Source organism: Xenopus laevis, chromosome 9_10S, assembly GCF_017654675.1.
Source record: "Xenopus laevis strain J_2021 chromosome 9_10S, Xenopus_laevis_v10.1, whole genome shotgun sequence".
In the NCBI taxonomy this organism is placed as follows: Eukaryota; Metazoa; Chordata; class Amphibia; order Anura; family Pipidae; genus Xenopus; species Xenopus laevis.
Genome location: NC_054388.1, coordinates 44,313,508 through 44,331,707, shown reverse-complemented (window position 1 = coordinate 44,331,707; position 18,200 = coordinate 44,313,508). Strand labels below are relative to the sequence as shown.

General features: G+C 41.6%; 1 protein-coding gene across 1 annotated transcript in view; it reads right to left on the bottom strand.

Annotated features, from left to right (window-relative positions):
• Nucleotides 1-16,420, bottom strand: part of cox10.S (cytochrome c oxidase assembly factor heme A:farnesyltransferase COX10 S homeolog) — a 51,389-nt gene extending 34,969 nt beyond the window's left edge. The window contains exons 1-4 of the mRNA XM_018238574.2: nt 16,263-16,420; nt 9,090-9,217; nt 8,442-8,724; nt 7,875-7,999 (exon numbers count right to left, since the gene is read on the bottom strand). Coding sequence (XP_018094063.1) covers nt 7,875-7,999; nt 8,442-8,724; nt 9,090-9,217; nt 16,263-16,269 — 543 coding nt within the window. The 5' untranslated portion in view covers nt 16,270-16,420. The remainder of the gene's footprint in view (nt 1-7,874; nt 8,000-8,441; nt 8,725-9,089; nt 9,218-16,262) is intronic.
• Nucleotides 16,421-18,200: the final 1,780 nt, after the last annotated feature.

The following is an 18,200-nucleotide window of genomic DNA, read 5'->3' as shown; positions in this document are numbered from 1 at the left end:
CTCCATTGATAAATATGATTCTAAAAATCCCATATGATTGAATAGAATACGGGTGAGTTTTTCTGTGGTGAGCTCTAATCTCACATTTTGATAAAGCTGCCCATAGATGTGCCAATGGCCCAATACTGTACCAAATCTCAACCCATACTGACATTTGGGGAGCGGAGGGGGGGGGAGTTTGTGAACATAAAATTTTTGCATTCAGTTGTCTAGAGTTTTAGTCTCTGAGGGTTTAGATTATAGATGCACCAAATGTACTTGCCCAAATACTGAAAACATAATTTGCGAAATTGTTTTTTGAATTTGAGGATACTGTAAAAAATTCAGTCGATCTGAACCTTCATGATTTGGACAAATCCATATCAAAGTAAAATAGGCAGAAAAAAGTTTAATAAAGCCACTTGTCCATCACTTTTCATATTTGTATGTCAATGTAAAACATGCCTAACTGCTAGTTGATCCAGAGGAAGGCAAAAAAAAAACCAAAAAAAAAAAACCCTACTGAAGCCTCACCAATTTACCTCAAAAGGGGAACATTTCTGGTTGGCTCCTCAACAACCGCCCTGTAACATAAAATTCTCATGTGACACATTAATAAATTTGTTCCCATTAACTGTCCTGGCAGTATAGTTTCTCCAGTCAATGTCTAGGTAATTAAAATCCCCCATTATCAAGACTTGCCCCAAACTGTCAGCCTTTTGTATTTGCAACGGGACCGGATTCTCTTCCTCTTCACTAACTTGTGGGGTTCTATAGCAACCCCCAACAAAATGCTGGACTCTTTACAGTCTGCAAAAAATGCTCCCTCCATAAGGTTTTAGCTTCCTAATTTTCTGGTATCGCTTTTGCCTTTATATTAGCATTAAAGCTGCAAGAATTGTTGAGTTTTGTCCAAATCCCAAACCAAATCTGGGATTTGGAGCATCCTCTGCAAAAATGGATGGGATTTGGCTGGATTCGGTGCAACCTTACTTAAGCAGCTTAATTTGCAATGTAGGAATCACACACAGCGCATAGAGGAAAGTGTTAAACACCCATCTTTATTTGTGCAACAGTGGGATAACGTTTCGAGCAGGCATGCCACCCTCATATCACTATGAGCAGCTATAGCAATATTATGTCAGGTATCGAGGGAACATGGACACCACCACCAGGATGCCATCACAATACTCCTTATAGGAATACTGTACCCTCCGAACAATGTAGGTCTCTATAAAAAGATATTGCATAAAACAGCTCATGTGTAAACCCCTGCTTCATGTAAATAAACCATTTTCATAACAATTGACTTTTTAAGTAGTATGTGTCATTAAGTTATCATAAATAGATCATAAATTGATCCCCTTCTGGACTAAATGTGACGATCAGTTTCCAGCAGGTACTGGTTTTGCTGGTTTTCTTGCACCAATAAAAAATTTGACTGGTTTTTGTTTGCGCAGCTGAGCAGCGTGCACCTGTCCCACAGATATATCCGTATGGGGCAGCACAGGAACCCATAAACCTTGATCCCTCAGCCAGATCCAGTTTCATAAGCTAAGCTCTGGAACAGAGAGAATTTATTCATCAATTTGCAGCGCTTCCAGGAAATAATCAGCTCACTGAAGAAAACCTAAACCTTATCTATAAATGGAAAATAAACCCATGAATCATATGCAGTAAAATCCCCCAGACTTTCCCAGGCAAACGTCAAGCTGTTTTACACCGGAGGTTACCAGAGGGACCCAAATATTTCAGAAAAGTTTACGTTCCTTTGGCGGATAAGACTCCTTCCTGTAAATTGGCCTGATTGGCAGGATCAACTTGGAGAGCGTTAATGATTATATAGATTTAGACTTTATGGTGAGGAGTAAAGAGACAGAAATAGCTGGAGCAAGGGAGGGAGAAATATCCATCTATGCCACGGCCTATGGAGCATGGCAGAGCGGAGAATGTAGTGAGAACATATAAATGTGGCCCAGGCAGGAAGGAAGTGTCCAATTTTATATTAAGATAAATAATTCAAAATCTGATTTAGCCTTTACTCTCAATGCCTTGGGAGTACTGAAACAAGGACAGAAATTCCTTGTCTCCTCCAATACCCACCTATCCTACCTTCTTCATTATGGCCTTCCACAATCCTTTACCCCCTACCCTGGTATCATACTCCCACAATCCTTTACCCCTACATGTTCATACCCCAGTATATACTTTCTACACTTTTGCACCCCTACTCTAGTTACACAGCCATGCGCTGAAACAATTTGGAGGTGCTCTCACTTAACTGCCCTTTCTACTTCTACTGCAGTCACTTGTAGTAAATGTGGGATATAAAATAGGATTTTACTTCCTATTGGGAAGCAGGTAGAGAGTGTGCAGAGTACCAGACTGGTATTTCTCTGCTGATCCCCTGACAGTGCAGAACAATAATTGCCCTGTTGGAACAATGGAGGGTGGAACACAAGTATCTGCGCCAAGTATCCAAAAACATACAATGGGTCAGCTGTAGATATGACAGAACAAGTCATACATCTCAAACTTCAGCAAACAAGGGAGGGGGGACAAACTGAGACAATTTCCTACAACTAACATATTAGAACAAGGTATTATGGGGTCATTAAAGGGAAACTGTCATGAGGAAAATGTTTTTTCAAAAAGAATCAGTCAATAGTGCTGCTCCAGCAGAATTCTGCATTGAAATCCATTTCTCAAACGAGCAAACAGATTAGTTTATATTTAATTTTGAAATCTGACATGGGGCTAGACATATTGTCAGTTTCCAAGCTGTATTCTCTACATTGTATGCTGGACCTGTTGGGCAGGAAAGGGTCAACCAGATTAAGCACCTGACACCCTGTACAGGGTTTACTTGAAGGGTTGAGCACTCCGAACATTGCAAATACTGATTGGTCCAAGCTGCCTCCAGTCATGTGACTTGTGCTCTGATAAACTTCAGTCACTCTTTGCTGTACTGCTAATTGGAGTGATATTGCCCCCTCCCTTACCCCCCCCCCAGCAGCCTAAAAACAGAACAATGTGAAGGTAATCAGATAACAGCTCCCTAACACAAGATAACAGCTGCCTGGTAGATCTAAGAACAACACTCAATAGTAAAAACCCATGTCCCACTGAGACACATTCAGCAGTTCCATCCTAAAGTGTTGGCTCTTTTTGAAAGCACGTGACCAGGCAAAATGACCTGAGATGGCTGCCAAAACACCAAAATTACAACTAAAAAAATACACTTGCTAGTTCAGGAATGACATTTTATATTGTAGAGTGAATTATTTGCAGTGTAAACAGTGTAATTTAGAAATAAAAACAACATCAAAAAAATCATGACAGAATCCCTTTAAAGTCCCTTCAATTGGTCAGGTTCTAAACCTGGCTACACCTGGTCTTCTATTTGGCCAAAGCCGCTTGTGTGTTTAGCCACTAGCATATGGTGCCACCAGTGATCTTACCTGTTAACTCAGTAGAAATGTGGGCACCTTGAAAGAGACCCAAAATTTCCTGAGGACAATGTTGCCCCACAGTTTCACATCTGTAATAATGAGGTAAAATCCTAGATAATGAAACTTAAACAAACAGGATATGCATGCCAGTCCATTTATGTGTTGGTTACTAACTGTTCTGTACCAGCCAATGAAATCACCCAGGAGTGGGAAAGACCGTCCTGTCCCATTTTGATCCAGCAACACCTCAAAGGCAGTCAGATCCCTAGACTGAGATATAGTTTATGCTCTGCTGCCCCAGAGAAACTGCTGTCTGGAATGTTTGTGTGGAAGTTACAGTGACCCCGGGGCGTGTGAGGTGCAGGACACTTGAGTGAGGAAGACTGTGAGAGACTCCTTTGATCAGTGTATCTTAAGTACAAAGCTCCCTGGTATTGCCTTACAGAGGCAGCAGAGCATGAGGTGTGCCCCCCCCACCCCTGGCAGGACATGCATCACACATGTACAAGGTTAAGGTTTCTCTCTTTGATCCACTGGATAAAAATCAACCACGCTGACCCATTCAATTTAGTCTCATCTGGCAGCACAGGGGTTGATACTGGTGAGATATAAAAAAGGGTCACACTACTTGTCTCTCTGCCAGCTAAATGAGGCCCCTCGGAATGAAATGGGGACTGCATTTAACATTAGTGGGCTCAGCACTAGGCACAAAAAAACCATAATTTGCATATGTAGAGGCAACATGCTACGGGAAGCTCACGCCTGCAAGTTTCCCTTGCATCCATTAAGTCATTTATCAAAGTAAACTCTTTTTCAAGTAAAACAAAAAAAAGAGACATATAAGGCCTAAAATTAACAGTGGCACAAGTTGCCCTTAACTTGTCATTAGCATATATTCTTTGCCATTTCAGAGGTACAAGATGAGTTCCCTATGCTCAGTGTCGGACTGGCCCACTGGGATAACAGGAAAACTCCAGGTGGGTCCTCTTGCTTTACACATTTGGCCTATTTCATGGTCATTCCCGATTTCTTTAAAGGGCTTAACAATGAAAGAATAGAGTATAGTATATGTAGCAATCACAATGGGCCTTATGGGATATCACTAGTGACATCAAGGTGGTTCAAGTGAAAGATAACAAATGCAGATAGTAGGGCTTATTTACAACAGCAGGTACAGTATGCAAAGCTCACCTTCAGATGCAGGTTGCAATGTTTTTGGTTTTTTTTACCCATAATGCAGCATTTCCACCTACAATTCCAACACAATATTGGCTGTTAGGTGGCAATGCACTGGACACTGGAAAGATTAACAAAATAACAATGATGTCTTTGCTCAAGATAAAAAAATCCAAAGGCACACAGGATTTGATGCAAGCAAGATCGTCTTGTACTCTGCATTACTTTTTATGGAGTATCATACGTGAGGCGGCCGAACCTCTGCCTCTGTGCACCAGGTATCTTTACCTTAATTTAAGTTAGGGTGTGCAAGAGCTGATTTTGTTACATTTGCTCAAGAGCTTGCAATCCCTTGCCCAGCTATAACCTCTCAATTGCCTCCACTTAAGATAAAGCACCATTCATTGCATTAAATGTTTCCTGAACCACTTGCTAGTCTATTGGTGGCTTTGCCTATTCCCAGATGTATAACTGGCTGGTAGATCTCTGGAATCAACCCTATGTGCAGCGTATTATCAGGCAGATAAAAGGAATATTTAGATGTACAGCAGTGATCCCCAACCAGTAGCTCGTGAGCAACATGTTGCTCTCCAACCCCTTGGATGTTACTCCCAGTGGCCTCAAATCAGGTGCTTATTTTTGAATTCCAGGCTTGGAAGCACATTTTAATTGCACAACTAAGTATAGTGCCAAGTATAGCCTTCTGTAGGCTGCCAGTCCACATAGGGGCTACCAAATGGCCAATCACAGCCCTTATTTAGCACCCCAAAGGATTTTTTCATGCTTGTGTTGCTCCCCAACTCTTTTTACATTTGAATGTGGCTCACGGGTAAAAAAGGTTGGGGACCCCTGATGTACAGGAAGGAAAGTGCTTCCTTTAGCAAAGTGCTGCATTTGATCTGGGGGCAACAAGAAGCTCATGTATTGTGTGCCGCAGCCTCTGATCATCTGACCATCAGAGAAAAGTACCCGGCTACTCACTTCCTCAAGGAGGGTTTTTAAGAACAGAATGAACTCTGCTCTCAGGGGCTGTACAAACACAGCAATGGTTGGGCAGCTTGGTCAACATCGGTGCCTCTAAAGGTGCCCCCCCCCCAGCAGCTGCCCATCTGTTTTTTCATATACCTGAGCTTAGCGACTGTCTCCCAATACACAATATAATAGTCACAATACAAGGCTGATTATTATTCAGATTCCCATTACAGGGCAGAGTCCTAACAGACAGCCCAGGATAACCCAATAGGAATGGTGGAATGTGGCCCTGGAGATCCATGGAAAAAGCAAAATCCCTCCATTCTCTGTGGCTCATGGGCAAGCAGGCTTCTGTACTTGGGCAGCAAGGCTCCAGCTATAGTTATGGGGGAAGGGATCTGTGACCCTAATATTTGCCAGGTCTTTCACTGAATTTTGTTAGGAATTGTTAGAATTCCCCAGCTACAAACCATGTATCATTCCTTCCATGCTGCCCTTAAGGTGGCAGGATCTTTATGAAAGCTCAGGAGCTAATGGGCCAACACTCATTCCCTCAATACTGTATCATAACTGGCCTGCCTCTCTAACAATACAGAACATCTGGTGAGCTGTCAACTGATAAATAGCAACATAGGTGGCCATACATCTAGAACAGTGGCTGGAGCTTAAAGCTTTGGCATGGTTCTGAGCCTAAAGGTTAGGACAAGGCTAATGTCACACAGGGCTGTAATGTCACATAGGGCTGAAACGCAAAACGCATGCCGAGAATCAGCCCTATGCTGAAGTCAGCCCCTAACCTTTCCTGCACCTGGATCCACTGTGTTGGCACGGGTGCAGGCACATGTTACAATATTTGGCAAGAGTTTGCTTTTCAGCTGTGAAATCTGTCACGTTTGCATGCAGCCAGGCCAATGCAATGGATCCAGCTGCAGGGACTGATTCTCGACCTGCATTTTTCAGCAGGCCGAGTTTCAGCCTGCTAGCCTAAGATTCAGGAACTGTGCCCCTTTACTCTCCTAGATACACCTGGTCTATTTTAGCCTTACAATCTGGGGTACATGTGGCCACCAAAAGAGGCAGTTTTAACACATTATGCAATAGCTCCCCCTTTAGAATGAAAGGAATTGTAAAATAATTGGGAGTTGTTAGGCACCCCAAGGATTACAGTCCCTTTACCCCAGAGATATTTGTGATTCTGAATAAGAGGAAGTAAAGTTGAAAGCAGAAAAAAAACTCCCTGTGGGAAGCCATTTACAGTGAGGGATAGGAGACATGACAATGTGTGCATGATATAGAGAATAGGGCCTTGTTCCTGTATGTATACAAGTTGTCCAGGGGCCAATCTACTCATCTAACGGCAGATAACAAATCTAGGGCTTTCAGATGCTCTTCAAAAACCTCACCTCCTCCTCCCAGGCTTTCATTTGGGCAAGTGTGAGAATGCACAGGCACCAGCTGATATTAACCCAAAGAATGCTGAGTCAGAGATAAAACATAGGGCCCCTACAGAAGCATGAATAATCCATTAATTGGATGAGCGCTTGGATAAAGGCAGCTGCTCTATATCATTGACTTATCTAATTGCCAGGGCATGGATGGGAATGTGCGGGACCTAATGCTTGCTCTGTGTTATCTGACCGTGCTCACAGATACTGTATTAAACAGGGAGAAATCAAACTCAATTACATCTCTTGCATACAGGAGGATTGCAACTTGGAAGAGCATTTTAATGGATTGATTACTATCTTTTTAACATTAAAAAAATGCAATTACTCTTAGGGATTTATGTATGTAGCAAGTGAAATGTGATTTCTAACACCAAATCATTCTGTGTGTATGATACTAAAGTGCTAAACCTTCTAATATATTTCTTTTCCCTGAGCCCATCTGTGGTCAAGAACTCCAGGCCAATTGCAATTACTTCCCACTGCCCTGCATTAGAGTATGTATTAACCATCAAAACTACAGATTTATACACGTCATATTTCTGAAATGTAATCAAAGTTAAATAATAAGTCTATGTACATTTCCTCTGTAGAATAACCATTTACTGCACTTCCCCTGAACAAAGGAAAACATCAAACTCTTAAATTATTAATGTGTTTATACCTGGGGGTCGAGACTCCTCCCTCGAAAGTATAATAATGGCACCCAATGTAAGTCATACCTACATTAACATTCTATAGAGCTCTGCAAAGTTGGTATTCATGAGCTCGTAATACATTGTGTATGACATGCTGGAAAGGACAGCATTTATCACAGATTAGGGGTTACACAAGATGAAGAACAACCCACCTGGTTTATGGAGTTGGCAGCACAGGAAGCCAAACCAGTTCCGATTGATGCAAGCAGAAAGCAGGTTGGGTCAAAGGGCACAGGAGCCATGGCATACCCAGCTGATGCAGTTATAACCACTAGGGCTAGAAATAAATAAGCAAGAACAAAGGTTATATATACATTATTCCCATCAGTCCCTGCCCCAGCAGAGCTTATGATCTAAGGTCCCTTTAATGTTCCCATGAGTCCCTGCCCCAGCAGAGCTTACAATCTAAGGTCCTTGTCACAGTTACACACGCTATATTCAGTATTATCAGAAGCCAATAAACCTGTCTGTATGTATTAAGACTGTGAAGGAACCTGGAGTACCTTGAGGAACCCACACAGAAACAGGGAGAATATAACAACTACAGCAGGAGCAGAACCTCATTTTACGGTTTTTAGACTATAAAATCTGGGAAAATGTAAAATCAGGAAAATGCATTATACATTATAAAATGGACCACAAAAAAACAGTGTATAAGAGAGAAAATGTAAAATCAGGGGATGTAAAACTGAGGTTTCGTTGCGCACTTGATAAACTACCTGTAAGCCTGATTTTTGAGAGCCGTGCCAGGACGCTCGGTAACGTAGATATGTCAACTTTAATTTCCTTCCACCCCCGTTCTTCATTGGCAGAGAGAGGTAGCTTGTTTTTAGCTGGGGGTCCCTGAGCAGTTTCATCTTTGTATGATTCGGAGGTGGATAAAGGGAGAGTTGAGGATAAGGCTTTCACTTCTTGTACAATGGTCTCTTCTTGGACGGCGATCTCTAGTGTCTCCGGTTTTGGCTTAGCTCTTTGGCGTAAGGTCATTTGCTGAGTCACATACTGGAATGAGAAAGGACATTCAAGAATCACCCTCACCTGCAGGAAATAATGCTGGGTAAACTGTATGATGCTGATGGGTTATATACATGGTTTAGGGTACACATAGAAAGGTTAGACGTAACCCAAATACAATATGGTCAGCATAGTACAACTGTACAGCCAGAAATAATTATAGTGGAAGAGAGAAGTGAGTAGCTATGCATAGATTCCTATGAGAATGCACAATGTAGCCCCCAGGGAATGCTTAAGAAAGAGCCACAGGGATAAGGACAATTAACACTATTACAATAAAAGGAACCCACCACACCATTATTCTTTTGTTACATACCAGACTAGAAATCAAGGTTCATCATAGTGATACCCACCTTACGTCTGGGTGGATGAAACAAAGGCCAGCGGTTAGTGTATCTCTTGCACATCTGCAGAACCCGGGAGGCGTCAAGTTGCCCCCTGACTTTGCCATGAAGTTGTGCCAGACAAATAGCTGCTATCACTTGTAAGGAAGTAGAAAGGGGCAACGGTTATGACCAGAATCATTTATTAGTACAATGGAATATATTCTGTGAACTGACCATCAGTCAAATGCACAAATGTTTGACACCCTCAGACTGGACACACCATTGTGCAAAGACTATATATATATATATATATATATATATATATATATATATATATATATATATATATATATATATAATATATATATATATATATATATATATATATATATATATATATATATATATATATATAAAAATGCCTTACCCTTTAAACAAAACAGGGATTGTTTGTCCATATATTGCAATATATTTAAGCTGGCCAACTACGTAAAAGTCATCCCATATTTGGCCAGTCCTATGCTCAATTTTCATCTGATTCATTAAGAATTCTATTGCTTCATTATACATTTTATAAAAGGGACGAATACGTTTTACCTGCAACTTACTAGCTGCTTTCAAAGTAAAACTCCCAAACTTGGCTGCCCTTTTATTAGACACCAGTGGGATCACCTGACTATAGTTGGAGAGGGTGGGAGCTACAACATGGAGCTGGTCACTGCTCCTGTAGAACTATAACAAACAAGGGAAAGTTGTGCTCACCACTAGTTTTTAAAATCATTAGGCGGGGGTGCAATGAGGGTGTGACCACAAAATACATATAGACAAATACAAGATTCCTCTGCACTCAACCCATTATCAATATATTTTATAAAATGTATAATTAAACCATAGAATTCTTAATGAATCAGATGAAAATTGAGCATAGGACTGGCCAGATATGGGATGACTTTGATGTAGTTGGCCAGCTTAAATATATTGCAATATATGGACAAACAATCCCTGTTTTGTTTAAAGGGTAAGGCATTTTTCAGTAGCAGTATGCACAAAATGTCTCTGTCTTGAATATATTGAGTGCAGAGGAATCTTGTATTTGTCTATATGTATTTTGTGGTCACACCCTCATTGCACCCCCGCATAATGATTTTAAAAACTAGTGGTGAGCACAACTTTCCCTTGTTTGTTTATATATATATAGTACCCCCTCTTGTAAAATATAAGGATATTATAAGTCACCGAGGAGTTTCCTGACCATATAGAGTGTTTTTATACAGGTCATGGAGTCATGTGACAGAAGTGTGTGTGTGTGTGTGTGTGTGTGTGTGTGTGTGTGTGTGTGTGTGTGTGTGTGTGTGTGTGTGTGTGTGTGTGTGTGTGTGTGTGTGTGTGTGTGTGTGTGTGTGTGTGTGTGTGTGTGTGTGTGTGTGTGTGTGTGTGTGTGTGGTGTGTGTGTGTGTGTGTGTGTGTGTGTGTGTGTGTGTGTGTGTGTGTGTTGTGTGTGTGTGTGTGTGTGTGTGTGTGTGTCAGGAACTTGGAAGATTTGTAAATGAAGCGTAAAAGTGTGTTAGTATTCTATCAACTCCTTAAGACTTGAAAAAAAGCACCCACAGCCTTTTCTGTTCCCATTAAAACCAGCGACAAATTTTCCTGCCCTGGCCCAGCCTGTAACTGGTATAAGTGGCATATTGAGCAAAGCCTTTTACAGGATCATTAGCCAGGAATTAAACAAACACACTCTCGTCATATTTCCAGTTCCCATGTCATTCCCAAAAGCAGCGGCCAAAACCCCAGCATTTTAATGCAACCTCAGAGTGCGAGAGAAGGAAATTAAATCTCTTTTAGAAATACATTGGCCTCTTACATTAATAAGTAATGAGTTACCTCAGTGGAAATATTAATGCTAAACATCATGTAATTACCCAAACGAGCACCGAATGCCAGCGGGAACGGCCCTTAAACAACATTACATGTATATTCCCCCTCAGTTACATAGGTACAGCTGACTCAGAGCCAGAACCTACTTTACGGCAGCTCAGAGAGCAACCCATGCCATCCCCTATAACCAGAACTGAGCTGGAGAGAGTGCAGAGACATGCAACTAAACTGGTTAGTGGGATGGAAGATTGAAATTATGAGGGTAGACTGTCAAGGTTGGGGTTGTTTTCTCTGGAAAAAAAGGCACTTGTAAGGGGACATGATTACACTTTACAAGTACATTAGAGGACATTACAGACAAGTGGACCTTTTTACCCATTAAGAGGATCACTGCACCAGAGGCCACCCCTTCAGACTAAAGGAAAAGAACTTTCATTTGAAGCAGTGTAGGTGGTTCTTCTCTGTGAGGACAGTGGGGTTGTGGAATGCACTGCCTGGTGATGTTGTGATGGCTGATTCTGTTATTGCTTTTAAGAGTGGCTTGGATGATTTTACTCTCCAAGGCTATTATGATAATGAAATCTATAGTTAGTATAGATATGGGTATATATAGTTTATGTGAGTGTATAGAGGGGTCAGTATGAGTGTATATGTATGGACACTGGATTTAATTTGGATGGGTTGTACTTTATGGACTTTGGTCTTTTTTTCAATCTGATTTAACTATGTAACTATGTCACTATACACTTTGGGCCTGGTAGTGACTGACACATCACTGACATTAGTACACTTTGGGTATAGAAGGGCTGACCCATTAAAACACAATGTTTGGTATATTGTATGATTCTCATTATATTGAGAGGATACAAGGTGGATTGGCACAGCATCATATGATCCACAGAAGGTGAGTGTCTATACAACCCTTTTATGTGCTAGGAGCAAAAGAGACCATGCCCCCTATGGTGTTGCTGGTGGAGGCAGCTGGCAGCCCAGCGTGAGCTGAATGGAAACACATCTTCCAAACATGCACCAAAAAATCATGTTAATATGTGGTTTTTATGGGCCTCCGTCAGAACTGTATCAACCTTACACTGTTTCACCTTAGAACTGAGAAAGGGGGGAGTTTAATGGCGGCAGCTGTCACATCATAAAAGGTTCCACTGGTAAAAACCAGGTCAATAAAAGCTGAATTTATGATCATGGTAATTATGATCTCGCTTGATTATTTGCATGGTTTGGGGCAGTGCCCGGCCCTTGTAAGGGAAAGTTTACAGGCCACATGGATTATCTGAGCTGGGCTGCTTTGGAAACAACACCGGTGCCAATCACTGAGTTTTTCCACATTTTCTCTGCTTGGCTCAGGGCAGATTCTGAGCTCTTAGGGCTAATAAAAACACCCGAGGGTTTTATGGGGATAGATCAGATTCCTTCACACTTTGTCTACCGAACAGGACACAGCAGGAAGGCAAGGGAAACTCAGTATGTCCAAATAACATACACAGCCCATAAAACATAGGTCATAAGAACATTCAGACTTAATATTAACAACCATCATGTGTACTTTTCATAGAAACTTCAGTGAAGTCAATATTTTGCCATTAAACCCACATATAATATCAGTTGATTTGTTACTTTTGCCTTTAAGTTCTCTGAGTTTCTGATTTAATATACAAAGGTCTCCACATGCAGCAGTAGTGCATGTATAAACTATGATCAGGAGGATCAATGGTTGTGAGCTGCAAATATATATTACACAAAGGATAGCATAAAAAGATGGGGAGCTGATGTGGACTAATTTGAAGGCCTGAATCTTTACTGTTATAGGGCTGCTGAAACTCTGGCCTGGTAGATCAAGTCCAATATATAAAACACAGCATTTCTGGCCTTGTTTTTTAGGCTTAAGTTTTTCTTTAAAGGAATACTGCCATGGGAAAAAAATCAGTTAATAGTGCTGCTCCAGCAGAATTCTGCACTGAAATCCATTTCTCAAAAGGGCAAACAGATTTTTTTATATTCAATTTTGAAATCTGACATGGGGCTAGACATATTGTCAATTTTCCAGCTGCCCCCAGTCATGTGACTTGTGCTCTGATAAACTTCAATCACTCTTTACTGCAAGTTGGAGTGATATCACCCCCCTCCCTCCAGCAGCCAAACAAAAGAACAATGGGAAGGTAACGAGATAACAGCTCCCTAACACAAGATAACAGCTGCCTGGTAGATCTAAGAACAACACTCAATAGTAAAAATCCATGTCCCACTGAGACACATTCAGTTACATTGAGAAGGAAAAACAGCAGCATACCAGAAAGCATTTCTCTCCTAAGGTGCAGGCACAAGTCACATGACCAGGGGCAGCTGGGAAATTGACAAAATGTCTAGCCCCATGTCAGATTTCAAAATTGAATATAAAAAAAATCTGTTTGCTCTTTTGAGAAATGGATTTCAGTGCAGAATTCTGCTGGAGCAGCACTATTAACTGATGTGTTTTGAAAAAAACATGTTTTTCGATGACAGAATCCCTTTAAAGGGAATGATCTTTCCAAGAGTCTGGAACCAAAGAGCCTGATTGGGGTTTCAAAACGACTACAAACCAAAGAGGTGATAATAACAAATATATTTATGGAAAAATATAACCTGTATAAAAGTATGTTTTACTTTAAACTGTCCGGTCCGGTTGTCAAATCAGGAAGTACATGAACATAACAAAAGGAACAAACTGGGCAAGCGGTTACACTGTTCCACTGCCCCCATGAAACCACATATTCCCTGGTGAAGAAATGGATAGTGTTATTTTCCCTATTAAAAACCAATGAGTATGTGTGCTGCACTGTAGTTCTGCTCAACTGGAGGATCAAGTCAAGCAGGAACGCTTTGTAACAACCTAGCGTGCATGAAACAAAAAACGGAGAGTGACAAAGATTGGTTGATTAAAAGTAACTTTATTGCAGCAGCAAAAATAAGAAAAGTGGCACAGCATGGAAATATGTCAGGACCAGCCAAGTACTAAAAGCCAAATGCCTCAATAGGTGCTGGGAGCTGTTATACTTATGAGATTGGGGGGGGGGGGCTTGCTGCACACATTATAATGTCTCAGGCTAATATTGCTGCCCCCAAGAACGATGGAACCACTGAAATTTAGGCTGTGCAGCTTTGAATGATGAATACTCAACAGATAAAAGCCAGATGAGGCCTAAATGCACTTGTGTTCTTGGTATTTTTCACAGATCATGGATACCCCACCCCCACTGACTTCTAACCTCCTTATAATTTACAGTAGGGGGGTACATTAATCTTTATAATACATGAGTGATACTCAGAGTTCTCTTTATAACTCAGCTTGCAGCCGTGTGCCTTTATATGGTCACAGAATGCCTCAGTGACTTTTAATATCCTTAGAATATATAGTAGGGTGTACATTAGCCCCTATAATACACGAGTGATACTGTGTTCTCTGATGTTTTTCAATATACAGTAATTAAAAATTCCCAGTGACTTTTAGGTGTATAGAATTGTTACTGAAAGCAGTAAAGTCTGGCCTTTTTCCCTGGTCATGCCTCTTAAAACAATTAAGAAGCAGTCAATTCTCCTTCATGGCTTATTAATTAGATGGCTTCTGCTACATTGTTTCAGGAGTCAGAACCAGCAGTGAAGAAAACAGTCAGACAGATAATTCTTTCTATAGCATGCACGTATACTAATAACTATAAAACCAGTGAGAATGAGGAATTAATGTACATTGGAAAGCAGCTTTGAACTTTTGAACTTTTTTTTGTGGGCTCTTAAATTCCTTTAGGCAAAAATGTTCCATTAGAAATGATAATTTAATAAAACTATACACAAACATAAAGTGTACCTTTAAAGGGGTTGTGCATCTTAAAACACTTTTTTTCCCGTTCAGTTGGTTTCAGATTGTTCATTAGAAATACTTTACCAATTACTTTCTATTTGTGACCATTTAGTTTTTCAAATATTGAAGTGTAAAGTTTAATTTTTCACCTTCTTAAGCAGCAGGGGGGGGGTTGCCAACTCTTTTAAATTGGTTCATTTAGTTGATACATTTCTTATCTTAAGCCCTGCTGAGCAGAATCCCTGATTTTCATTAAAGGCAGCTGTTAGAATGGATACAATAATTGATCAAATTTCACAGATGCTGTTGAGAAATCAACCAATTGTATCAACTAAATGTAAATTGTAACTGTTCAGATGCTCCTGGATCACTGAGATGCCAGACAAACACTGGAGCGAGGAACATTACATTTAACTTAAATTTGGGGAAAATAAAAGATGGAAAGCAATTGAAAAAAAGTATTTGTTTATGGGGAACAATCTGAAAACAACTGAACTGAAAAAAAGTGTTTGGAAGGTGAACAAACCCTTTTAATTGTCAACCAGTAGGGGCACCAAGACACACAACAGCAGCTACAGTAAATACCAAAATACAAGCCAATATACACTATATAACACTGTGTCATTGGTTCATATTAATAATCAGCAGCAATGCAAACACATAACCAAATGCTCCAAGTCTCTATGGCCCACAGTGATAATAACAATAGCACACACAAAGTGTTTTACTATGAGCCCATAACCAGAACAAACACCAATAAATTCCCTAATCGTCAAATGATCTCCAACATAAGAAGAGCTGTCAAACTGCCCACCCCCCCTTTTTCCAGGAGTTACCATATTTTGGGCTCTGGGCTCTGCCCCCCCCCCCAGTCTCTTAAGCATTCCCCAGATTTCTGATGACTTGACATGATTTCCCATGATTTTCGTGCAAACCTCAATATGCCCATGGTGGAATGGGAGGCTGCAGGGGACATTGGCTAATTTCAAAAGGTGACAGCTCTGCATAAATCTATATACCCAGAAGCACTTGGGCCCTAATCACCAAAACACACACTGATATGCATACAGTGTACCAGTAGGGCCACACCAAGGAATAATAATAGGCACTGTAAACACATGCACATAAGAATGTATATAAGCGCAAAGGTTTCCAGCAGCAGCACAAACAGACCATTAGCAGTGTGACAGGGCAGTGAGGATAAGGGTCTGGCAGGCCAGCTGTTGCAGAACTACAATTCCCAGCATGCCCCCTTCTGTTAGAGTTCTGCAGCAGCACGAGGGGCGCCGGGCTAATGTGCTGTAGAGACACAGTGTACAACAGGAAGATATATATAGAGCTACTGAGCACAGCAACGAGTCCAGCTTGATAGCCAGCAGCTGTCAGTACCGCGGGCTTAAATAAATAAATAATACAGCATTTTAGTCATAGGCATCTACCCCCAGATTTGCGCCCCTACATCCTAATCATTATACCTCTCATCCTGTGCCCGCTCTGCCCTCTTTATTACATGCGCGCCGCCATCATGGTTTCGATGTCAAGCGCCACTTCCGGCGACGCGTTTCCGGGCCGGCTTGAGGTTATTGCTGGTCGTTCTTAACGCGGATGTAGCTCTGCTTGTTGTGTGTGTGATCACTTGTGTGCTCCGCCCAACTCAACTAGTGACAACCTGGTGTATATGTGCCCCACTTGTACCTATTGCTCTCACTGGTACCCCTCACACACACACACAGTACCAACCCCACTGATGCTCTCTCCCACTCACTGGTACCTCTTCACTATTTTCCTCTCCCACTCACTGGGTAAAGTTTCCTTCCCCCCGACATTTTGTTGTGACATCTCTTACACTCACTGGTACAGCTCCCTCTAAATGTTAAACACTTCCACTTAGTGGCACACACACTAGCACCTTTCAGTCACAGGCAGGGCAGCCATCAGGGGGGAGAGTTGTAGGGAGCCCTGAAGGTAAGGGGGGCCCGGCCACGCCACACTTACTTAATTAGCAGGGCCCCCCATCTTTCTGAGAGTTGCTGACTTCGGGAAGGCATGGACGTTTAAGGGGCCCTGGCCACCAATTTTCTCATAACATATCTCCCAACATTTTGGAAGTAAAAAGAGGGACAAAAAATTTTTTTCGCACGTAGAACAGCAAATTTTTTGGACCACGTCCCTTTCTGTGGCCACACCCCCTAATTACCAAGTTCATTTTACAAAATTTGGCAGGTTATGAAAGTTTGAAAATATTTCTCCTCATCTAAACTGTTGTTTTTGTGTCTCAAAATTGTTACAAAGTATCTTATTTGCACCTGTTAGATGTTCTGTGCTCTCTGCTAAAAGTCAAATTAAGTTAGAAATTTTGTTTCTTTTTCTGGCTGTTCAGTGCAGAGAAAATAGGGACTTTCCAGTACAAATGAGGGACTGCAGGTTGAGCTGTCAAATGAGGGACTGTCCCTCCGAAAAAGGGACAGTTGGGAGGTATGTCATAATGTGTGTGTGGGGGGGGGGCTGGCCACCTATTTCGGCCACCAATATTTTTTAATGGGGGGCCCTGACCACCAATATCTTTTTATTTTTTATTAACATGGGGGAACCCTAGCCACCGATATTTTTTTTGTTTTTTTACTGTGTGGTGGGGGGCGGACCTGTGGGGTGGGGATGGCGGACCTGTAGGTGGGGCTTGCAGTGGGCACAGCCCAGCGGGCCCAGGAAATTTTGTTGTATGGGGCCCTGTGATTTCTGATGGCGGTCCTGGTCACAGGTACCCAGAGGAGCAAACTGAGCATGCTCAAGCCCTAGCCATGGAGGTTTAAGCTGAAAACAGGAAGTCTGATACAGAAGCCCATATATACACAATAGAAGCTGTGTTTCTTTTGACAGAGGGCTCAGAGAAACATTAATTTGAGGGTTTACTGGTGTATTTATATAGACCTATCTGATAAATCTTACTTAATTTTAGCCTTTCCTTCTCCTTTAGAGGTGAACCACCCCTTTAACTTAGTGGCCATTCTCTGCATCTTGCCTTCCTTTGTGCATTCATCTGCGGTCAGTGACATAATTAGATATTACTGGGCCCCACAGCAAATTATTTTTCAGGCCCCCAAAATGTTTGGAGTTTGGCTTGTTTTACCAATATTTATTGAAGCTGTATATGAATTAGGGCCTCATGGGGCCCCTGTACCTCCTGGGCCCCCTGCAGCCGCAGGGTCTGCTTCCTCTATAGTTACACCCCTGCTTGCGCTTGATTTTAAAGCATTCAGCCGCAGGGGAGCACAGGAAGAAATGTAGCCTATTGATTTAAAGGTGCCCGTATTCTAGAGACCTGCGTGGGTCTATTTTTTTATACCCGTACCCGACCCATACAGTACCCGCCACCAGTGACCCGCAACCCTTAATTTTCCCCTACTGATCCGCTA